This window comes from Haemaphysalis longicornis, unplaced genomic scaffold, assembly GCF_048455015.1.
Source record: "Haemaphysalis longicornis isolate Haplotype H1 unplaced genomic scaffold, Haemaphysalis longicornis Haplotype H1 scaffold_12, whole genome shotgun sequence".
NCBI lineage: Eukaryota > Metazoa > Arthropoda > Arachnida > Ixodida > Ixodidae > Haemaphysalis > Haemaphysalis longicornis.
The window spans coordinates 30,497,809-30,522,770 of NW_027526225.1; the positions used below are offsets into that span (position 1 = coordinate 30,497,809).

At 47.6% G+C, this 24,962-nt stretch overlaps 1 protein-coding gene across 2 annotated transcripts in view; it reads right to left on the reverse strand.

Annotated features, from left to right (window-relative positions):
* LOC144161910 (uncharacterized) overlaps positions 1-24,962 on the reverse strand; it is a 79,384-nt gene that overhangs the window by 24,512 nt on the left and 29,910 nt on the right. For both annotated transcript variants that reach the window (XM_077692467.1, XM_077692466.1), the window contains exons 2-9: positions 23,920-24,076; positions 22,479-22,669; positions 17,733-18,027; positions 4,992-5,121; positions 3,893-3,938; positions 3,453-3,524; positions 1,298-1,340; positions 439-582 (exon numbers count right to left, since the gene is read on the reverse strand). In XM_077692467.1, coding sequence (XP_077548593.1) covers positions 439-582; positions 1,298-1,340; positions 3,453-3,524; positions 3,893-3,938; positions 4,992-5,121; positions 17,733-18,027; positions 22,479-22,669; positions 23,920-24,076 — 1,078 coding nt within the window. The remainder of the gene's footprint in view (positions 1-438; positions 583-1,297; positions 1,341-3,452; positions 3,525-3,892; positions 3,939-4,991; positions 5,122-17,732; positions 18,028-22,478; positions 22,670-23,919; positions 24,077-24,962) is intronic.

Here is a 24,962-nt window from a genome sequence, read left to right on the forward strand (position 1 = left end):
CTAGGGCTTCTGGAACCGGAACAGAAGTTGCCGCTGTCCCTCATCCCCGCAACCAGATGTTACTCCGTGCGCCGCAAGTAGTGCGTTACTGGGAATATTCTGAACATGGCACGAGCCGTTTCTGTAACTTTTTGTGATTAATATGCTTATAAAGTACTGCAACGACGACAATCAAACTACGCGAGAAAAGGCAGACGATATCACGCATCCATAGCAATCTCCTTTCAAAACGCGCGCGTCCGGTTGACATCCGTGCCCGTCGCTTAGGCGGAGTGATACTGTACATGAGCTATTGCCGATCTCAACTTGTTCCCAAGTATATTACTGTTGCTATCACTAAGGGTGTTACTATTACCGCCTTCCCTTTTCTTTCTGGGTGGCTTCCGTTGCGATTGCTATACGCCAGCAAAGCAAGCGGGCGCCAATCGTGCTGCTCACCGGCCGACTCGTAGGCGGCGTCCGAGAGCTCGACCTTGAGCGGCGGAGGAGGACCCCGGGTCCGCGGAGTGCCCGGCGGAGAACCGCTGTCCGCCGACTGCAGGTCCAGCGGAAGCTCGGAGCGCCGCCGACGGCCGCACAACGCTGCGCCGAGCGCCATCATCCGGGGAATAGCGGAGGGGTGGGGAATCGGAACAGGACGAATTGGGGGAAAAAAAGGAAAAGAAAGAGAGTTTAAAGCAGAGCACATTCAAAGTTTGGGCTGACGGAAATGTATATGTAGCGTTTTGTGACTCGTTCTCGAATTTCCACCGGTCATTACGCATTCGCAGAGCGTGTGCTATGTTTTCAGTTTTTCAGCGGGGATTACGTCTGTATCGAATGTTACCGACGCCATCTTCGTTGTGATGTTAAAAACTAGACTAAACGAGAAACTCAATCAGATGTTGATTACTGTACACGGTGCATCAGTTTTTTGGTTTTTCAGCCTTTTCCCAAAAAATACCTAGTTAACGTCCTTCAGGGAGGGCCGATCCCTTTAAGTCTATGTTGGCGCTAGTTGTCTACGCAGTAGGGGTGACGGTCACCCCCACTCATTATAGTACACTGTATCAGTGCTAGCAGAGAGATAACCAAATATGCAAAGTTATTCACAACTTAGAGTTGTGGCCAGCATGGAAATATTCAGCGGAAGCGCTTTAGTTAGTACATCCACTACGTGTTATATAGGCGAGCTATACTGACACGGGGTTTGTCAGAAAATGAGCATCCCGGATATCTTTCGTAGCCGCGTTTAGACTTAACCCGTCACATGATTGACAGGATGATGCCAAGGGTTGGCAAATAACTGCATGCTTACCGTTGAGTCGCTGATGGCGGTTTCCGCGGACCTTCAGGTACGTCTGCGAACACAGAAAAACCCGAGAACTGCAGGACGAAACGATACCACACTACTCCTTTTACTGCCCCACTATTACGCCATTTCTAATCAAACGCAGGCAGATGATAGGATGTATGTTCATGAATGTTCATATCCTTTCACGTGCGTCGCTAAACTTCATTTACTTAGCAGCGACCAAGAAAAGGGCAGGGTGTCTTGTTTAGTGACGTAAGCAGTAATGTATGATGTAACTAGAGTCACTAGCGAGGAGAGATAAAAGCTACGCCATATTTAACGCTAAAGAACGTAGTTTTAGCCCATCCTGAAATATTTGCACATCAATCGCCTTCGCGTTTATTTTACGCACATCTAACCGAACCTAAACGTCCTATTATTGAACAGCACCTAACTGCTTAAACGAAGATTTTATTTACCCAACAAGAGTTGCTGGATGATTAAATAGTGCGGCTGGGTGGTTGAAGCATTTTCCACAATGTTGCTACTCCAAGTGCAAAACCTTGTTTCAGAAATCACCACTCAATAATAACGCGCCTGTCGTTAGCTGCACGGGGTGTAGACACCATTTTACGGATGATAGTAAGGTGTAATATTGTTTGCTAGATAAACTAAACCTAAGGGCGCACAACCGGCGTTATATAACCGAAGCAACATCTGAGTCGACCATGCAGCAAGACTGCACTTCTTTTGAATCGTAGAGAGGTTGTGGAGAAAATCCTAAGTTGTCGTTTCTGAACGCGCCATGTAAACGCAAGCTGGGGTCCTTACTTGATACACGTTGACGTGATCTGCCACAGACCATCAGTGTAGAGGTGAGTTTGTGCTGAATTGCTCTTAGAGAACTTCAGAGCTTGGTTTGCGTTCGACAAGTTTCTTTTTTTTTTTTTTTGCGTAGAGAGGCGCTTATAGAACTTGCCGTTGCTTACATTCAGCCCAAGCATGCTTTCTGTCTGTAAAGTTCTCTTTTTCGCATTATACACCAACTTGCAGTGAAACAACCTTTACAGGCTGCACTGCACTGCAGGCGAAGTAGAAAAATAAAAGCCGTTCCACTCAATGTGAAAGCTGTCTAAAGTAGAGAGCAGTGATTCTCCATAATGGGCTGTAGCGCCGTTATCCACTCACTGCTACCACCAAATTCAATTCAAATTTCCCGCCTCCGCTGTGCTCGCGCGCCCCCTGCCTGAAACTGCGCCAGCGGGAGTTCTGTTCCTTTTGTGCTTGCTTTTCCTCCCGCAGGTGCCGATGCTGCACTGCCACTTTTTTTCGCTTACTATCGTAAAGACCAACCCAACGAACGTTCCTAACTAAATGAACGCGGTCGCTGCCAGTTAATTACGTATATTATGCCTCAAATGTACCCACAGTTGTCTTTGCGATAAACAACGGGGAGATGTGTGACAAGCGCCAGCGGTTCACGAGTTTCGAACGCTTATGACTATATAAACCGCTTGGCTTTCGAAGCATCTGGGTTACGCCGCGACGTCGGAACGCCGTGTAGTCCTATTTGGGCCCAGCGAGCAAGCTACGACAACAAGGCGAGCCCCTGAAGTGCTCTGAACTTAAGAGGAATCTTTCTGCCTGAGATTATAGCCTAGTGCATTAAATTTCAAGAAGAAACGTCAAGGGATTGAGACCGTTTGTATTAGAGGAGGAAAAATGGAAGCGACAGCGGAGCTGCACACGTGTGGGAGACAGAGTAGGGCGTTACCGACCGCGGTACCTTATTCTGCGGCCCGGCTTACGTCACATGGGACTGGTGTCACGTGACATGCATGAGACTACGCTTACTTTTTTTCTAATGAATCATGAACGGTGCAATGCGTCTAGCCAGCCGTGGGTCATCATTATCATCTCGCAGTTAGAAAGCAGCTATGTCAGAATGGTACATTGTCGGAACACGCGCGCATGCGCAGTAGCGGCGGCCGACTTACATGCGCCATAAAGGGGTCACTTTTCTGCTGTGAATGTTTAACTTGAGGGACGCACGCACGCGTGCACATACGGAAGGAGTCCCAAAAAATGTGAAGCATGAATGCCTTAAGAGCACGTTGCACGCGAGGTACTGAAATTTTGTTGAATCTTTTTTTAATACACAGTGAAAGTGGCAGCTTACCTCCCACCGAGAGAGGGGCGATCGCTTTCCGGCTTCGTACGCTGTCCGACAGGCAGATTGTGGTTCCGGTTGCTGTGGGAAGATAAGGCACAGTCAGGGAAGGCGACGAACGAGCTTAGCTTTTCTTCGAGTCAGTAACGCTGCATTTGCCTCTTAATCACATACAGTCGGCGTTGTGAAGTTCACTCAAACGTAAATTATGTTATTCATCTCTGCTTTCGTCTCTTGGCACTGAATAAAAATTAGGACCAGGGGCTCACGCGAATTACGCGCGTTGCTAAATTAGCTATAATCTGTAAAAATGACAATACAATATAGTGGGAAACAATCTTCGGAACCGCGACTGCCGGTTTATACACGATGCTTTCTAAGAAGAAGAAAAAAGAAACATGTGTACGACGAAAAATAAAATGTATAAAGAAAAGTCTCGGTCGGCTCACCAGTGCCATGTTGTCTTCGTGAGTCCTGTCAACCCACCGCCGACAGCTGAAAATAAAATAGCACGTTTCAGAATAAGACAGTAAAAAACTGTTAATTACTTTCAATTTGTACGGTAAAGCACCTAGTTAATTGGACGCTAACGTGTAGAAACAGGTTTGCCCCTATCGGTACAAAACAGTGCCGTGAATGTAAATACATCACTCATGGCCACAGTAGTTGCTCATCAAGGCAGAAAATGCCGAAAGCGTCGAAAGAGATATTGTCCCCTGTATATACTTTCCCACATAATGGTTTGTGACGTCACGAACCAAGTTATTGCCGAAGCACGGGATTGTTGCTAAAGCATTTTTTTAAAACAAACACTTAGGCTGGGTTTCAGGCTCGAGCTTTGTTTGTTTCATTTAAACAGCTTGTTTCAGAAAACCGCTTTGGAAAGCTGCACCAATGCACGTTTTAACACCCAAGATTCGTGACGTCACAAATCGTTCGGCGGGAAAGTGAGCACGGTACCTGTTTCGACGTTTTTGGCATTTTCTGCATTAATAAGCAACTGATGTTGCCGTGAGTGGTGTACTTAAATTCGAGGCACTCTTTTACCCGAAAGAGGCAAACTTGTTGCTACACTTTAGTGACTCCTTGAAGACTCCTAGGAATGAAACGTGGAAATATAGGTTGTATTCACTGGTGAGGCACGCATGCAGGCAACCATGTGAATGCGGCGTCACTGGTGCGTCGGGCTCCGCGGGATGGCGGTGCTTGTCCGTGCCAAGCACATGATGCGTGTTGGACGTTCCAAACTCTACCCCAGCGAACGCAAAGTAATTTCTCGACTCCAATGTGAGTGCGATTAATAACCTCTCGACACCACCGTTGACAATCGGGTTGAAACGGAGCAGACGACGCATGCCGGTGTTTTTTTTGTTTTTTTTTTCTGGGGCGTGCGGTAGCAGTGGCACAAACCGCGCCATGTCCGTGGCCATTTCCAGTGTTGCCAAGAGAAGAAATTTACAGCTCAACTTTTCAGTGAATACCATCTATAGTTTCGGGTTCGGGTCCGGAAAGCACCGAGTGAACAGCCCTGTCGACACGCGAACGCACCTGTAGAAGTCGGCCAGCTTGTCCATCTCGAGTTGGAAGTGGTCGGCCATTTGCGCCTGCGCCAGCGTGATACCGCACACGGGGCAGCTGGTCGCCTGGCCAAGGGTCCACTTGGGAGAGCCCAGGGGGCCTGCGGGGCAGAGCGCCCAGGTGAAAAATAACATTTTTTTCCAGCTGTATTATTGGAACAGAACTTTCTTCCAGCGAGAAATATTTCTAGCTAGAAATTTATTTTCTAGCTTATTTCTAGCTGGATTGAGATTTTGTTCCGTCTGGCAGCCATTACTTCCAGCTAGCATTGGTTGTCCGTCCAGCTGGCAGAGCACCCAGGCGAAAATGATATTTTTTTTTCCATCTGGAATTTTGGAGCAGAACTTTCTTCTAGCTAGAGAATTTTATTTTCTAGCTCATTTATGTCTGGATTGAGATTTTGTTCCGGCTGGCAGCCATTACTTCCAGCTAGCATTTGTCCGTCGAGCTGGAAGAAGAAAAAAAAAAACCCTGCCAACTGGAAATAATTGACTCGAGCTAGAATAAGAATTTTTCTTGTTGCAAGCTATCGATCCCAGCTAGAGTTTGTAAGTCTAGTCAGAAACTAAGCTGGAAATTGTGATTTGTGGCTAGAAATGCTCTTCTCATTTTCACGGAGGCAGGAACCGCTATATAGCGCCGGTGGGGTGGGAGTTTGAAAATTTAGGGTCCTTCCACTACTGTGAAGAGCAGCGAAGCTGCTCTTACGTATGGTTACGTCTAGTGACTTACTGCACTGATCGAATACAGAGACGCACGCACACGTAATTTCCTTAGAATCATTTCTAAATTAATTCTAATGTAATTTGTCTCTGGATAGTTTCCACAGAACTAGAGTTGCAGCCCTGTTCTGTAACATACCCCTTGTACAGGCGGCAGCGCGTGCTGACAGCAGACGGGAATTCTGCAACGTTTGCATCTTCTCTGCGAACTAACAAGTTACGACAAACAAATGAAACTCAGCGCAATGATGGAATCGCCTTAGCGGCTAACTTCAGCATGACTTTTTCAGAGTTGCCAACATTGAACTGTGAGCTACGATGCATATTTTACACAAGCTCTGGATGCGCTTCTTTTTCCACACGATCCTATAGACGCACGCAATTTTGGTCAGAACCGAGCCTAGAGACAGCTTCGCTGTATATGTTATTCACCTATTCAACAGGGCTACGTCTACTAAGAGAGGAAAACAAATTCGTTGGGTCCCTCAAACTAAAGCCTCTTCTCTGTCTTCCCACGCTGTCGGCGTATAGGCGTTTCCTAGTCAGTCCAGGCAAGCGACGCATGGCGCCATCTAGGGGCATGTTTGAAGCTATGTCCACGTGCTTGAGGCCCTAAACTTAACCCCTCAGAACCGCTTGCTTAAATTACATGCGAGAGTATTACCTGTTAAAACTTGGATGATTCAAAACGGTTTTTTTGTTCCCTGGGGCCCGGACTGCTTGCTTTGTAAAAAGCCAGAAACAGTAGAGCACGCACTCATACACTGTTGGGACGGAGTGTTCGTGTGGGACGTTTTGCACTGAGATTCACTGAGATTCGTTACATCCAGGTTTAACTGCAGTGCGTACTGCGAGTGTTTTGAACGTGACACGAGTCGTTTTCGTGATTTTTTGCACTTAGCCGGCTCACAAACTACCGAAGCGATGACAAGAAAACTACGTGAGAAAAAAGGAGGCCATGTTACGCGTTGAAGGCGCAAGCTCCTTTCAAAACGCGCGCGCGCGCGTTGGCATCCGGGTCCGTCGCTTCGGCGGAGTAATACACCACCAGAGCTATTGCCGTTTGTTCCCATCTAGGAACGGGCTGAATAAATTGTGATAACGCATTTTGATCCTACTGGTTCGATTCCCATACGTGCTCAAATGTGTTTTTACGTACTCTTTACATGGCCTACTGTTTTCTGTACACGACAAAAAATAATAAAAACAACATCACAGCCCGTTTTCGTGCAAATGTAAATAAATAGACAGAAGTAAAAAAAGGTGGTGTGCTGTTCTTCCGTTAGACCCACGCCGTTCGATCGAGTTTGGGCAAACGTGACTGGGCCGCCTTGTTTAAGCTGGGCTGGGTAGAGTCGCCATTGTGTACAGTGTGCTCTACTACCGACAACATCAGGCACTAGTCAGCGGGCAACAGCATCGAAGGCACTTGTGCGACTCCGACGTAAAGGTACTCTAGAAATCTCACACTTCCTTGGACCCTGGCGAAATCGTGACGAGGCAGTGCTGGGAACAAAAACTCTGCTTACTTTTCTTGCGAAAAGAGGTGTAAAAGAGGTTCTGTGAACCCTGTGAACATATACACTTTATATATGTGTGCATCTCCCCTCCCCCTCCCTCTCTTTCTTTCCCTTTCTTTTTCCCTCTATTTTCCCCTGTCATCGCACTGTATTACCCCATCTGGGTAGCAAGCCCTACCGTTAGTGGGGCTAACCTCTTTAGCTTTCATTAAAGGTTCTCTCTCTCTCTCTCTCTCTCTCTCTCTCTCTCTCTCTCTCTCTCTCTCTCTCTCTCTCTCTCTCTCTCTCTCTCTGAGGTATTAAAGATTATTTCAGTTAAAAAAAAAGGGTGTTCTTATAACACATATGAAGTGTTTTTATGCCTTCAGCGCGTAACATCAGATAGCTACGTGGTGATTTTTATACGCTAAGCGTTAAAATACACGCCGTTTGTCTTATGTCGCCGATCGCTTACGTAAAGCACCACGGCGAATTCAGCAAAACAATTTTCGAAGTCCAAACAACGCTCTGATAAGCTGCTGTATATCAAGCGATGCAAGGCGGGCAAAATGACTGGTAGACCTATCGTGGTAAGCCTAACTCAGGCAAAGAATAGGTTAAGGCACCAGCGTGGTCTGGCATACAAAATTAAAAAAAAAATAACATGCCAAGGCAGAGAATAGAAGGATATAAGGATGCGATAACACGGACAAAAAAAAAATAACATCGCAGGGCTTGAAAGCGCAGAAAACGGAAAGTTCCGGCCCGTCCTTGATGGATAAACCGTTTACGCGGCTTCTTTGCAAAGAAACCGCCAACGCAGAAAACCGTCTGCGCGCCGCCAAGGGACAACAACAGGGCCCCGAAAAACATTCTCAGGCCGCGCAGAAGAAACGAAGAAAGTGTTTCGCTTCCAAAGTCGCCCCCCACCTCGGCTGCACGCAGCCGGCGGAGTTTGGGGGTGGGCGCAAAGCGTCCCCGGTGTGGGCGCAAACAGACAAGCCGTTTTCCGTCTGCTTCCAAACAAACGCCCAAGGCGTGCCAATATAGGGGGGTCGCAACAGACACCCGGCAAAAACGATCGGCGGCCTTCTTTTGAAGGAAGAATAAAGAAGCCACCACGAACACACTACGTTACGCGAAAGAAAAAAAAAACGCCAAAGACGCCGGACCATGAATAAAGATAACGCAGAACAAGTACTGTGTCGTCTGGTCTTGGTCGATGGCTCAGGCGCGCGCGCACACACGCATGCAGGGACGGTTTCGCCCTTCAAGTGATAGGCACGCAATCCCGGCGGCCCCTGGCTTCAAAATGGAATCTCGGCCAAGAAGAAAGCTCCCTTTTTTCTGCCGCGGCGAGCTGTAAAGCGCCGGCGACCGTTGATCCGCGAGCGAAATTGACACAGAACGGGAGGGGGAGGAACGGTGGAGACGTAGGTGCCGAGATGGGGAGGGGGGCGCTGTATGTATGTATATATATATTTTTGGTCGTGGACGAAGCGAGAAACGAGATCGCTTTCGTCGTGGGCGGCTTCCAGCTTCTGTGCTGCTGGAGGGGAGAAGATGACAAGGAAGAGAAAAGATAAACAAGGCTGTCCAGGAGAGGGGGGAGAAGGAACGAAAGAAATTCAGTCTGGTCCACCTGTCAACGTCGGAGCAGACGATACTACTGCGCACGTAATCAACGACGACGACGATGGACACAAGACGCGAGCGCGAGCTCGTCGTCTGCAACTGGAGGGTGAAGGAGGAAGGCTAGCAGACGATACTTGTTGACAGCTTGCGGCGAGCTGTTTTCATTTATTTCGTTCGTGTTATTTCTTGTGGGGGGTCCGGGATGCAGCTATGAATGACAGCCGCGGCAACATCGAACGAACCAGGTGCGGTTATACCCTCGAAAGTGTGGAGGGGGGAGGGGGATGTGGAAGGTGCTGTGAATGCTGGGATCCACCGCTCTTCGAGCGTAGTCTGCAAACGCGCAAACAAACGGAGTGCGCAGACAAGCTCTAGCAGACGATCGCGGCAAAAAATGCACCGCAGTAGCAGACGGCGAAAAGAAACAGCGCGGAACGCAACCCCGCACCGCTCTCCGCCCTCCACTCCGGACGCATCGAGCGGTGGAGCGACGGATGGCTAGGCCTAATCCGTCCGAGCTGTTCTCAATTTACGCTGGCCGGGACAATCCATCTGCGGCCCCCGACCCCGCCGGGCTGCCCCTCACCCTCGCTAAGCGGCCATCGCGCGCTCTCGGATCGACGAGCAGCTAGCGTAAAAGACACGGCGAAGCGAACGCAGCGATTCGTTGGCTGCGGTAACCTGCGGTCAGATCTTTGCGGCGGTTGTGACGTAACGGACGACGCCACGGGGTGACGGCTGTGCGAAGTCGACGGGGAGGGGACGCCGGAGGGAGACGGGAGGCACTTTGATTGCGCTCGAGTCCGATTTCGAGCACCCGCGCTTGCCCGTTCGTAGACCTTGCGACCAAGATGGACGAGCACTCATATCAACACACTATTACGCTCGACCGTGGCCTGTTGTTTTTTTTTTTTTTTTTTTCTATTGTGGCGGTTGCGGTTGCAGCTTGACTCGACCGCGCGTGGAAAGATGAAGGGAGTCGGGACATGCAGAGGCAAGAGGGCACGGGGGGAAATAGAGGGAGTTGGTGGTATTCGGAGCTCGGAGGCGTAAGCAGAGAATTTTATCTTGGGTGTTTTTGGGGGGAAAATCACGCCAAAAACAAGTCGGTGTTTTTAGCGCGCTTTTTAGCTGGGGTAAAAATGTGATCTGTGCGAGCAAAACCGCCAGCCTATACAACCACGTCAACCTATTTTTGGTTCGGTCACGTTTTGCTTTGCCTAAGTTCTTTTTATTTTTAATTCATATTTCCTCTCTAACGATCACTGCATAAGTTTGCTTTCTAGTTTTGGTGGGTGTTTCCAGGATTTCGTAATATTTGATTCATTTATCCCAGTTCACGGTTTAGCACTCTTTCCCTCTATGCTTACTTTTATACTGTCCTTAAAGATATTGCTTCACCTAGACAATACGGCGTAGTGTCCCCATCATAGTTGTACGTCATCGCTAAGCTGAGCTAACCACGCATTGCCTTTACTATATGGGGTACTCCGGACCGGGGACATAGGTGAGGAAGCGAGCAGGATCATAGCTGTGTCGTAAATTCACCGTCGGAAACTTTTCCGAAATATTTTTTAGTATGTTACCAATTACCGCTTTTTTGAACAATTACGTTCCGTTCAGGCCATCGCGCATTCCTGACACCATGATGGCCAGATGGCTCTAGCTGAGTGAAAGGTGGACTTATTGAATGCGTTGTGGCCGTGGAGTTGAAACGTGGATTAGAGACATGTAATCGGGCCCACAACTGTAATTTAATCGTGTTAATTACAGAAGCAGCCATGACGTGAGCAGCAGAGTACAATCATAGACAAAATGAAACGCGAACACGAAAATATGAACTAAAACCCACAAATAGCCCGATTTCTTTCCATGCAAGTCAAAATGCCCGGTGGCTGAGTTACAAAAAAACAAAGTTGGGAAATGCGGCTTTCAAAATTTACCAGTAGCACCCCATTATTGGACCTTAATGAACAGTATTTTTCAATTTTGCGTGTTCTGGTTCATATTTTTGTGTTCGCATTTTACTTGGCCATGACTACGTTCCTATCAAACGTCCCAATTGATTGGCGTGCAACGGTAGCTCTGAAACGTAGTTATCTAGGCATTAGACTCCACGTCGGGATTCAATTGAAAACAATCAAATGGAACTAGCGGCTCCACTGCAATCGTCGTCACATTTCTTGGCGGTGACTTAGGAACTGGTGGCCGCCGATCGCGCAGACAGGGTTCTGCGACGCTATGGAGGTTCTGCGAAAGTGGCGGGGGAGTCGCCATTGCTGCATATATTTTCTTTAATATCCCGATTCCGTGATTAATATTTCGTTCCGATATATCTTTGAAGTTTGCGATCAAATTGCTGTCACTGTCACCAAGACAAAGCCGTCTTTTGAATGAACCGACCAAACTTGCATTTTGTCCCCTTGGCCCCTTTAGCGAAAGTAATATTAAAATTAGTTTTTTCCCAGTCAGGGCGATTGCACAAAGCTTTCAGTCGTGGTAACAAAGGGAAGGTGAAAAAGACTCTAAGAAAGAAGGATGGTGATTGTCATGAAAGGACACCACTTGATCTCAGCAGGCGCAGCGCCATAGTCGCACGCACGGCGCTGCCGCACCTATAGGTTGTATTCACTGGCGAGGTACGCATGCAGGCAACCATGTGAGTGCGCCGTCACTGGTTACGTCGGGCTCCGCGGGATGGCGGCACTTGTCCGGGCTAAGCACATGATATGTGTTGGACGATCCAAGCTTTACCGAACCGAACGCAAAGTAATGCCTCGATTCCAATGTGAGTGCGATTAATAACATCTCGTTGACACCACCGTTTAGAATCGGGTTGAAACGGAGCAGACGACGTGCACGGTGTTTTTCTTTTTCTGCGGCGTGCGCGCGCAGTGGCACAAGCCGCGCCATGTCCGTGGCACTTCGGCCATGTCTGTGGCCGTTTCCAGTGTTGCCAAGCGAAAAAATTGGCAGCTAAACTTTTCAGTGAATACCATGTATACAGGGTGTCCCAGCTATCATGCACCAAGATTTTAAAAATAGTAATAATGGAACTCGAAGAAAACCTAGTGCACAATGTTTGCAGTACTGTGGAGAAGTGGGCAGCATTTTTTTTCGTTAATGAGACTTGAATAATTAATTGTAATTAATTATGTAACTCGAGAAGTACTGTCCCAATCACTGAAGTGTCAATGAGGCACTTGTAGGTACTCACAAGGGGCATCTAGCTGCGGTATTTTCAGCGACGAATTAATTGCGTACACATTTATACTGACTGATAAAGAAAACCCCCGAATGTGAAAAAATACCACGTGACGGCGACTCCGCGCGCATCGCAAAGCAATGCCCTCAAACAGGCTGCCTCTGAGTTAGCCAGAATGAAATGAACAAAAGAAAGAAAGAAGAAATCGCGACCCAGTTTGTGCCTTTTCTGCACACGCGCCCCGCGGATCTTGCTGTTGCTGCTCCTTCCATGCATGCCATTATCAAGGTGATGCGCTGTCTCTTCGGGCGGGTGGCAGGTGAAGCAGTTGCTTTCAAACAACTTATTTGGGGACGCTTCTTTACAATGCACGCGGAAGCGCCGTCACGTGGTATTTTTTTATATTTCGCGGGTTGTCTTTATCAGTCGGAATAAGTGAGTACGCAACTAGTTCGTCGCTGAAAATACCGCAGTTAGGTGCCCCTCGTGGGTACCTACAAGTGCCTCATTGACACTTCAGTGATTGGGACCGTACTTCTCGAGTTATATAATTAATTACAATTAATTAGTCAACTCTCATTAACGAAAAGAAATGCTGCCCACTTCTCCACAGTACTGTAAACATTGTGCACTAGGTTTTCTTCGAGTTCCGCCATTGTTTTTTTTAAATCTTGGTGCATGATAGCTGGGACACCCTGTATATCAGCGCCACAGCGACGAGCTTTCCAGGGAGCTGCAGCGGTGTCCCCAATACTGGCAAACCCGTCCGACAGTTGGACGCTACCACTCACGCATTCATCACGTCATAAGGCCTGCTTAGGCGGATTCGTAATTTTACGGCGAAGCTGTTGGGCGCCTAGGGTCAGACCAAAACTGCGGCCTTCTATCGGGTCGCGTCAACAGAGAACAGCGCGTGCTCTCTCTTGCGCTAGTGTAAAATGTCGGTAGCTCTCAGGCCAATGTAGGTATCTGTAAAAAAATTATACAGAAATTGGCCGCTACGAAGACTCCGTCATCACGGCGAGTTTCATTTTCTGGTCGTAATTAGTTTACAGAGAAGTTGTAAATCCGTCTGCGGTCGACGCATGGCCGCCTACGGAGAAAGTATGGTTGCATAAAACGGCTGTGATTATTGTTTTATTGAAACTATCCCGAAACAATTTGTATAAGATTAATCTATAACTATTTCTGATGGGGTTGGTAGATGTGTGCTTTTATTCGATCAATACTGTAAGTCGCTACGCATAACAATCAAAACAGTTATATACAAACACAATTTCGCTGGTCTTCCACTTCATAGTAGAGGAAGGGCTCTAAACGTTTTTATTTGAATTTTATTATTTCTGGTATCCACACAACTCGCCTGTGGTCACCGCTTCGGTTTCGGACCACGGGCTTCGATTCCAACTCTAACGTCTTCCTTCCTTCAAATTCAGCTTTCCCCCATCAACTCTCTTCCAAACATCGCACTCACTTAATTTGTTTATTTTAACCGAGTTTTTGCAGTCTCCCTTTTTTCCCCTTTTTCGGCATGTCCCTCAAACTTCCAGAGCAGTCGCAGCGGTGATGTGTCTGCTCCACTGACCAGTGTCTCCACCGTTTTTTTTTGTTCCTCATTTCCCTCAAAGTCCCGCTCGGTCCGCGCCTCCCCGGCGCGCTCCCCATTTGAACCGCTTTCCTGTCAGGGCCGCGATCTTTATCTGTTTACCCAGTCTCCCCCTCCCTGTTCCCCAAACACCCTCCTTCTCTGCAATTGCTCATATTGTTTCGGTCGTGTTGCGTTATTGTCGAGCTATTCTATTTCTTCATACATCTCCTGGCTCGTTTTTCCGCGCTCGATTCTTCCTTGTCCCTTTCCTTCCCTTTTTTTCCCGAATTCCGTTTATAGCCACCAATGAGCACTTTAACCGTCTTTTCCCCCCCAATGCCACTTATAGTCCCAAATGAGGCCTTTAAGCGTCCTTTTTCCTCAAATGCCACTTATAGTCACAAATTAGGCCTTCAAACGTCCTTTTTCCTACCAAATGCCGTTTATAGCCATCAGTGAGGTTTTAAGCGTCCTTTTTTTCTCGAATGCTGTTTATAGCCACCAATGAGGTCTTTAAGCGTCCTTTTTTTCCCCGAATTCCGTTTTTAGTCATCAATGAGGCCTTTAACCACGGTTATTTCATCCCCGCTTTCTTTTCTGTAGGCACGGATGTACGCATTCGTCGGACCGCCGTTGTGCGCTTTGTATGAGAGCGCCATTTTCAACGCCACGCCGGGCGCCCCCCGCTTCCCTTCTTCCCCAGCAGCCATCCCCAATTTGTTTTTGCTTTTGTACGAGTCCGCCGCGTCCGGCTCGTGATGGAGACGTCTCTAAACCTCCGCACGTCGATCCCGATGCTATTTGTTTTGGCCCGCTGACAGGTTCCTCTTTCAGAAAGGTTTCCCAGTTGGAAGTTTTCGTGTGTTTTTTTTTTTGTTCTTTCCTACAATAACGGAAGCTTGTCACGCAAGTGCACTTTTTTTCCTTTATGTTCTTGTGTGTGTGTGTGTGTGTGTGTGTTTTTTTTTTTTTTTTTTGTAGAAGTAGGGGGTACTTTCGTTGTTAGCCACGCTGACCCCACTTGGTGCGGCGAGTAACGCGAGCTCTTCTGTCAGCGGGCTTCGGCGATTGAGAATTGGCGGTGACATCTGTGGCGCTATATGCCTGCCTCCCTCTTCTCTGCGCTTCTCGTTTCGGAGCCTATTTGTTCAATGAGTTATCCCAATTTTCTCGGTTTCTTGTTGCTCCGTTTTCTGTTTTATTTTTCGCGGAACTGAGCGTATCGGTTGTTTCCGGGAGCGCCCAAGCGTGCGGCTTCGATAAAGACTCGCTGTTGTTCGGTGGGCTCAAAACCAATTTGAAGAATCCGACTTGTCCGTTTAGCGTCTCGAACCGTTCTGCTCACAGTTTTTTTTTCTATTTAGGGCGACTGAGGCGCGCGCGGTGTCGCTGTCAGTCAGAAACGTAGGTAGGTGGAAATAGCTGATACGCCCTCAAAGTGGACTGCAGTAACAGTGCACTGGTCGAAGTTTTTTGGCAGTGAACGCTTCTATACACACACACACACACACACACACACACACACACACACACACATGTATGTATGTATGTATGTATGTATGTATGTATGTATGTATGTATGTATGTATGTATGTATTAATGTATGTATGTATGTATGTATGTATGTATGTAGTTAGCAAATGAGTGGCTCGTTGAGGAAATACAGAAAGATAGGTCGGCAGTCTACAACGCCAAAGGAGGCATAGGGGTGTTGTTAGGCTCTTTTTTTACTACGGTTAGTGAAGTTCATATATTTTTAAATATTTTTAAGAAAGAAAGAAAGAAAAACACGCGCCCAGAGTAGGGACCGAACCCACGCCTTTCGATTTGATCTCGAATACCTTACCAATTCGGCTATCTGGGCGACTGTGTTCTGCTTCACTTTCTGGGGTATTTATATTTACTACAACTGTATCTGACGCTTGAGGGTGGTAGCCAGCGCCACTCAGATTACACGGGGAGAAGGGGACCTTCTTTTTCAACCCCCGGGGCGTGACGCGAACGTCTACAGCCTGTCATGAGCGGTTAACTGGCGGGAAACCCTCTTATGCTACCTTGGCATCAAGGCTGCCAGAACCGAGACCCAGCGATAGAACAGCGAGGGTCTCGGGACGAGGGATGCCGTTAGCACACATCAAAGATGCAGTACTTATTGTCAGAGCTATTCGGCTACTTTCAGGTGATTTACAGTGCCGAATGAGGTGATTGTCATTTTTGTATGATACAGGAATAAATAACTCAGTCGAGAAAAAATCCGCTGTGATCCCGCTTCCAATCCCGGCGGATTTTTTCTCGACTTTGATTTCTTTATTCCTGCATCATACAAAAACGACAACCACCTCATTAGGCACTATAAAGCACCTAAAAGTAGCCGGATAGCACTGGCAATAAGGACTGCATCTTTGATGTGTATATACATATATAGCCGTCCGTTAGTGGTAGGATGTAGCCGTCCAGACCAGGAGTCTTCTTTCTTTCCAGGGCAGCCTAAACCTTCTGAACAATCGAGTTGCAAGACTAATTTCACTCGCGTATATATACTATGGGGTCCAATTGTCTTCCGGGCGCTGGTTTAGCTACCGACACACTGAATTCCCAGGTGCCAACGGTGTTATCCCTTGATCCGAGACTCCAGGGGATGGACCACACCTCAAGGCACTATCCGTGTACGAGTGGCAGGTTATCAGTTGTCGGGCGACAGAGGCGTCAATGGGCGTCTTCGATTATCAGTCCGGGATCGTCCGCGGACTGCCCGGGATATGCGATCGAGTGCTCGATTTCCCAGTGCATTTCTATAGAACCTTCCGTCCGAAGGCAGCCCTCGGACTACCTGCGGGCTATCCAGGACTGGCAAATCGAGGAGACTCACGGCTGATTGCTCAAAGCACACCTTGTAGGCTTTTTTTTTCCGAAAATAATGCGAGGCTTTGCTATGACGGGTCTGTTGACGTGAACGTGGGAGCCACTTCGCTTCAAGTGGAAGAGGGGGCTCGTAACCCCGCACGTTGGCTGAAGGGAGTAAACCAGTGCCCCCAGACCACAGAGTTCTAGTTAGAGGTCTAAAATTAAAATGGTCTAGCTAATGGTTCTTATTCAAAAATGATTGGTTAAATGTCGAAAACGTTTAAATGTCCAGCTGAAGGTGTTAGAAAAAAGTAAAAATGGTTAGCGAAAGGTCTATGAGTTGAGAGGTCTAGCTGAATGTTAAAGGCAAAGAGGCTTAGTTGAGGGTCTAGCGGAAGGTCTGAATGTGAAACAGTTTAGTTAAAGGTCTCAAAAGCTGAAATGTAGATCTTCAGGTCTGAAAGTAGAGTAGTTTAGTTAAAGGACTAAACATTAAAAGGGGAAGCTGAAGGTTTAAAAGGAAAAAGTAGTGACACGTAAATTCAAAGCTGACAGATCTATGTAAAATGCTTCCTTTTTATCAGGAGATATCTCCCAGCATGTTTCAACTGTAACCGTTCAGTATAACACAGTTTAAATCCATTTTAATCTCTGCCCTCACGAGAAACCTTAGAGCGGGCCAGCATGACATCATCTGCTCCTTGCCCCAAACTGCCGACGTCGGGGCTCCCGTGACGTAGCCGACGTGCTGGCTGTGGTTGGCGCGCGCTGCTACACCGTGTGTACACGTCATGGTTTTGGGACTGACGTCATGCTGCCCGGGCCTGTGGGGATGCTGAAAACCTCGGCCGGTTTTGGCAAGGGCGTGCGCTCGCTCGCGCGCGCGTCCAGACGGGCAGCGGTGCGGCAACAATGGTGACGTCAGGTGCTACCTCCTGTCATGGCGGCCGCTCGGCGTTCGTTTTGTCGAAACCGAAACTGGCGCAAATAAGCAACGCCGTAAATGATTGTATACGCTGCGATCGACCGTCTAATGTGCCATTCTATGATTAGTTGGCTAATAGGCACCCATAGCAGCGAAAAAAACGTAACACGTAAATTTCGTGTTGGTACTACTTTAACGATCTAAAAGACAGAAGGTCTACGTGCAAAGGTTTAGTTAAAGGTCCAAAAAGTTGAGAGGTCTAGCCCGCAGCGAGAACACACGGCGGCGCTCACCAGTCAGGTGGTCGGGCCTCTTGAGGTCTAGTCCCTTGGGCGGCGACCCGCTGCTGCGGTCCTGTCCGAAGGGCGACGGCGGGGACGCAGTGTCGCCCGCGGACGAGAGGAGGTCGTGGCTGCCCATGTGCGGAGACCGCCACCGGTCGTGCAGACTGGGGAAGGGAAGCGTGGGGCCGCCTAGAAGCGTGCTGCGCATGTCGTGCGGCGAGCCCTTGGCCCCCGGCCGCTGCTGCGCCGCCTGCTGGTGCGCGTACGAGCGCGCAGCCAGGTCCAGGCACGACGCCATGCGCTCCTGCGCCGCACAACGTGGGGGTTGATGGGGTCGTAGATAAGAAAGAGAAATATAGCGGATAAGATAAGAAAGAAATATAGATAAATAGATAAGAAAGAAGTATGTAAAGAAATATATGCGCAAGCACGCCTCAGTTGGTTCATCTGCGTCACTCAGCTGGCCGCCCAAAATGGGTCGTGTTCTCTTTAAAGGGACCCTGCAACACTTTTTCCAACTTTTTGTTTCAAATCTTATATGCTTGCACAGCGTAGTCACCCAACACACTCAGTACTTATATTAGGGTGTCGCAAGGCACTTCAGAGAAAAATTACTCCTCTATGCCAGTCAGAGACCTTGTCAACTCACTCAAAAGATTTTTCTCATATCTTATATGCTTTCACAGCGTAGTCACCCAACACACTCAGTACTTAGATTAGGGGGTCGCAAAACACCAGAGAAAAATTACTGCTCGATGCCAGTCAGATAACTTGTCAACTCACTCAAAAGATTTTTTCTCAAATCTTATATGCTTTCACAGCGTAGTCACCCAACACACTCAGTACTTAGATTAGGGGGTCGCAAAGCACCTCAGAGAAAAATTACTGCTCTATGCCAGTCAGATAACTTGTCACTCAAAGAATTCACTCAAAAGATTTTTTTCTCTTTCCAGGTATTGACGTACTTCAACGGCTCGAATTACGTTATTGAGGTCATGTAGCGCCTGTTGGGCGGTTTTCCTTCAGTTGCAACAATGAACGCTTTTCGATAGCAACTTTAAAAATAAAGCCACCAAAACAAAGCAGAAATGGAGGGCGGATATAGTGCGACGAGCAAATCACGCAGTGCCGCTTCGTGCTGGCGATAACTATAGCTTTCGCAGTGGTTCCAGACGCGAAGGAAAGAGTGAAAGCGCTTATTGAAAGTGTTGCAGGGTCCCTTTAAGGAGACCCTGCAAAACCCTGCAAAGGGCAACTATCCGCCTTCCGTTTCTTCTGCTTTGTGGCTTTTTTTCTAACGTGGCTATCGAATGCCTTCATTGCTGCAATTAAAGGAAAGCGGGCCAATAGCTGGTATACCGCTGTAACGACGACACTTGGGCGCTCAAAGAACCCCAAGGCTCGGGAAAAATCTTTTGAGCCGATTTCTGAGTTTTCTGATGGGCATAGACCAGTTATTTCTGTCTGAGGTACTTTTTTGACTCCCTGTTCTAAGCACTGGATGTGTTTGTTGACTACGTTCTGAAAGCGTTTGGTATTTAGAGAAATGTTAAAAAAAAAGTGTTGCAGGGTCCCTTTAACGCGTGTTCATAAGACTATCTGCGCCTATCTCAGTTTCCCATACAGGTGCGGCACCTCTGCTCTCTACTTAATTCATGACGGTGCAGGCCGTGACCATTGCGCGCACAAACACCAAAGCGCAGAGACACGTGCCAGGGCTCCGCCGCGGTCCCCCACTGCGCATGCGCGGCGCGAGCTGACGTCACCCGTTGTCTTACTTCTGCTCTGTCATATGAGGAGCATGTTTTGGAAACGAGTCATATCCACAAATCGCAAACCAAGTCAGATAAAACTCTAGTGACAAGAAAAACTCGGCAGCTTTCTCCCAGAAGAGAGGTTGCAACGAAATAGGTCAGATAACGCCCGGCGAACGGGTACGCAGATAGCATTTCGTATCGAAAATGGACCAGATCCTGTTGTGGCACGGATCGAAACGAGCCAAATCTATTTGCCCAAAGGGAGTGTGCCTTTCGCGCGACTGTTCGGGCTGTTTCTTGGGTGTTTTTGAACGGTTTTTTTTTTGCTTTTCGGAGCTGCCTTATCGTGGATACGGACGCAATTAAGAGATCGGGAGAAGATCTGTGCCCAGACGCCGACGACGAAGCGAACAGAAGTGAACGGAATGAAACCGGGAGATGAGAAACAATAATTTCATTCCCGTCTGCTCCACCCATACGGAGGGAATCAGGTTATTTTAGTCTTTTTATTTGCTCCTGTAATTACATTGCATCACTTTACTAAATAGCCGCTTCAAATTGAGTGATTTAATTCACTACGAGCCGTATCAAAGTTACCAGCCGCATAATTTTTATCTACTTGTCGGCGTAAGCTTGTCCTAGCTGACATGTAAAGCATACCTGTATAGTAGTAGCTTTGACAGCGTTGCGTTTAGGTCCGGTAACAAACTGTCGCTTTTTTTTTTCAAATTTTGTTTAGGTGGATTTGACTCTACGAAAACAAACCACCGCTCATACATCGTTCTGTCCTCTGTGTTCGTTCCCTCTTTCGGAGGCGTGGGGAGATTTTGAGGCATAAGACGTGGGCACAGATTTCTTGTTATCAATCCTCCTACTGCGACGCACGAGTACACGATTTCGTATGCTGGACCGTGTGCGAAACCACACATTATTTAACGGTAATGCTGTAGAAGTTCTCCCTTCAGAGTAGCGATAACGCGGATTCCGTATTCTCGTTATAAACGGCGGTTTTCGTTCACGGCAGTATAACTATACTCGGTTACAACTCAAGAACGGCACCACCTCATGAAGTGTATCACTCCGCCAAAGCGCCGGACCCGTGACGTCAATGCGCGCGCGTTTTGAAAGGGGTTTGCTATGAATGCATGATATCGTCTGCCTTCTCTCACGCAGCTTGTTTGTCGTCACTGGAGTCGTTTATAAGCATATGAAGTCCAAAAAATCACGGGAACGGCTCACGCCATGTTCAAAATATTCCCCGTAACGCCCTACTTGCGCCACGCGGAGAAACATCCGGCTACGGTGATAAGGCACAGCGGCAACTTCCGGTGCCGTTCTTAAGTTGTCACCGAGTATAGAGCAGTCTCTCTCTCCTAGCATCTGTGTGAAGGCCTAGCTCTCTTCGTGGTGTGGATCCTGTCATTATTAGGACTGCTTTGGTGTAAAGAGTTCAGCTGGTTATTATCATCTAGCTTTTACTTAAAGCCCACATGGTCGCTTCCTATAGACATTGGCCGCCGAGAACTATGTTTGCACCCCTAACAAAACGACCCAACTTAAGTACAAGTACACTACGTGTTTCCTGGAACGATGGTTGAGTACTCTTCGTTGATTAAGCACCAGTAAAGACGTATTCAAACACACATGGAAAGACTTTGTATAGTAGGAAGAATGTCAGCCATAAGAAAAGTGTTGTGCAGCACTTAAATACACATGCGCAGCTAAAATGCCACTATATTCATTTGTATAGGCGTCGTTTATAGAGTCGTTCATGAGTAAACGCTGCCGTGTTTTTCAACAAATTTTCACCACCATTCAGATAAGAAGGTCTGCTCACTTATTTTGATTTATCACTCACTCACTCCTCACGTCATATTTTCGACTGTTATAAGCTCCCAGTTTGTTGATCGAGTGAACTATGTTAACAGCTTTAGCCATTTTTTTTTTCAATTGAAACAGGCATTTCTCTTTTTGAAACTACGACTTCGGTCAAGAGGGGATATTATCGCTTCATTCCCAAGAACAGTCTGTACACAGGACCTTCTCGTCTGAGGGGGGTTATTCGTCGCAGCAAGATTCCGTTTCCATGTGGGTACAAGCCCGCCACTTCCTGCGCAAACCCAGCGTCACCTACAACCATATTTATTCGATTATAAGGCGGTCACTATTATTAGGCGATGGTGCAGTTTGGAGATTAAAAAAAATCGCCATATATATATATATATATATATATATATATATATATATATATATATATATATATATATATATATATATATATATATATATATATATATATATATATATATATATATATATATATATATTGCCGCGGCTGGTAATGAGTGCGAAGTTCGCCTGTGTAAATAAACAATTCTAGTAGCCTTGTTTATACCGTGACAATACATACCCAGCTCCGAATATAAGGCGGGGTGTGCCTTTGAGACTACGGATTTTGAAAAAAAAAAAAAAAAAAAAACTGGCGTTATATTTGAATAATTACGGTACTTTGCTTATTGTTTTGAGCAACTGCTAAAGCAGGTCCGCTGTTCAGCCTGAGTGGCCAATTTAACTGTTGGCGGCCTCGTCCAATAAATTGTTTAAAAAACATTCTGAGTAGCCTTGGGTTAGAATCGGGAATTTTGGAGTGAACGACCTGGGTTCGAGCTCCGCCAGTTGCAAACATTTTGCTAGACCCACGAATATTTTGCTGTAAAATGTTTTTTTTTTTGCTTTTTTATGCACACTATTATCGCAAATAAAGGCGTTTCGGAATATTTAAGTCGGCTTAGGGGCGGGGAACGTCATATAAACACGTTCAGTTAACTGAATCACGCTGGAAGTGCCTGTCACCTTGTACCCATCTCGGAAGGGAATTTCACTTCGTCGGTGGCATACGTGGCCATGCAAAAACAGAAATGGGGAGAGAGAAGAAAAAAGCCGTCGCTGCGGGCGAATCTGCGTCTCCGCACGTCCGTCGGGCTTCGGGGTCACGTACAGCGTGGAGTACCTTGGCGAGCGGGTCGAAGCCCGCGTGCAGCGGCGGGAACAGCAGGCCCCTGGACAGGTCCCCCTGGGGCGGAAGGGGCATGAAGGGCGCCGAGCCCACCAGCAGGTACGAGGACGGCTGCCCGTACAGCAGGGACAGCGGGAAGCCGCCGGGCTGCTTGCCGCCAAGCATGGGGAAACCTGCGCCCACACGTCGCACGCACCGCCCGTGAGCGCGGGTCATGAGGGCAAAATAGTATTAAATTTAAAATAAATGGCCTTTGGCAACTCACTCAGTACCATTCCAGCCGTGGAGGACGTTTTTGACCGAAATAATGCGAGACATTTTAAAGAACATTCAAATTTCGCGCCACCGTGACGTATTAGCTTGCCGCCCAGGCCCCAGCGTGGGGAAGAAAGCCTCCGCCCACACATCCCACACACCGCTTGTGACCCCACATCATGAAGGCAAAATACACCTTTGGGTTACATTTAAAGGAAATAGCCTTTGGTAACTCACTTGGCAACATTCCAGTCCCGGATGACATTTTTTAGCCGAAAAAAGGCAAGAAATGTTGAAGAATATTTCAATTTCGGGCCACTGTGATGTATTATGGGCAGGAGATATGGGCCAGCGCTGAAAACATAGTTGTCAGAGCGCTAACTGAACGTTAGCATTCAAGCGACGCTATAAAACGAAACTAAAGGTATCAATGCAATCGCCCTGTGGTGCCGCCAATCGCACAAACAAGATTCCGTGATGTCGTTGCGAAATCGCCGAACAGTGGCTGTAGAGTCGTTACTGCTTCGCCTACTTTTCTTAATATCCTCATTAATTTAGGATGTTATCGATAAAATTGGGACCATTGTTATCTGGACAACGCAGACTTTTTAATGAATCATATATGTATATGTATATATATATATATATATATATATATATATATATATATATATATATATAGAGAGAGAGAGAGAGAGAGAGAGAGAGAGAGAAAATAAGGGGTGGCAGTGAATTGAAAACCTCGGAAAGCAAAGGGGAGGTTGTGGTGGGTCATAGAAAGAGATGAAGAAATTTTTGAGTCGAAAAGAAAGTGGTGAAAAAATGCCCGCCGGGTGGGATCCGAACCCACGACCTCCAGAATATATATATATCATGGCGTCTTTTTAAGGGGATTCGCTAGGGACGGGTTAAGATACACAGATTGCGGTGTTATCCGCAATATGACCCCAGCTTCACACCGTCTAGATACCTATCTACCGTGGTGCCTCCTTTACAGGCGACGCAGTTTTTTTCTTGGTATTTTTTTTCTGACGCCACCGGACCAAGCTCGAGGTTTAACAGCTGCGCTGTTAAAGCGCAAGTTAAGACCGCGCTTATAGGCAACGACGAGCCAAGCGTGGAAAGGAGAGAGTTGCGGAGTGGTGTGCCGCGAGTGTTCGGTACTTACCGGCTGGTTGAGCCGTGGGCAGTAGGGGCCCGACGCCTCCGGACGCGCCGCCGACGCCTGCCGACCGTCCCTTGTCGTCGGGCGACGGACTGGACGGCACTCCGCCGATCAGGAAGGGGGACGTCGGTCCGCCGTCGTCCAGGCCCCCACCGGCACTCTGCGCACGTGGTACAGCAACAGCGCGTACACGTGGTTCAGATGCGGACGTTGGGGACGCGTGTCGTTCGCATTGGAAACGCCAGCGCAGGAGAGGACATCCGACAACTCACTCGGCGCGCGAAAGAAACGGGGATAAATTCCTAACCATGTTTACGACGTGCTTGTTGTATCGAAACTATCAGATGAAACATGCGCCGTATTTGCGCGATTCTAACTCACCCGCGATTGTAACGCGCAGTAGAATTCAGCTCCTGGAAACCACAAAAAGAGCTTGGCGCCAATTCTACAGCGCTCACGAAATAATACCGTTTACAGACGCCTCGAGTTTGCGCAACACATTTAATTGAGAGTCAATTCGCACACGCTGTGTGCAGCTGAAATCCTTCCGTGAAGCCTTGCACTTAAAGATGTCTCTTTGTTTTCGCCGATCGCGAACACGCGACTCCGGGTCGCTTTATGCACGGGACGCTGCAAAAATTTTTCGTAACCCGAGGCATATACAGTCATCACAGTAAAAAATATCACAAACATCAAGAGAAACTTTATAGGCCACTACCGCCGGCAGGACGAACCCGGCACACCCGCTAGGCAACAGAACACCCGCGGACTGAAACGTTGTCTTGTCAGTGAATACTTCACCGCAATAATTGCTGTGTTGTGGTGAAGTATCCGTCATCGCTAGATAAATGTCATATTGTCACGAAGCCAAATACGACGCAGTTGTCTTAAAGGAAAACAAGGTTGTTGGAGCGAACTTGTGCTCCCCTAACAACTCAAGAATACACAGCCGGCGAAGCAGCAGTCAACAAAGTGACGTGCCCAGGCGAGCGTCGACGAGTCAAATACCGCGCGTCTGCTCTGCAGGCCTTTATCTTTCAACAGAA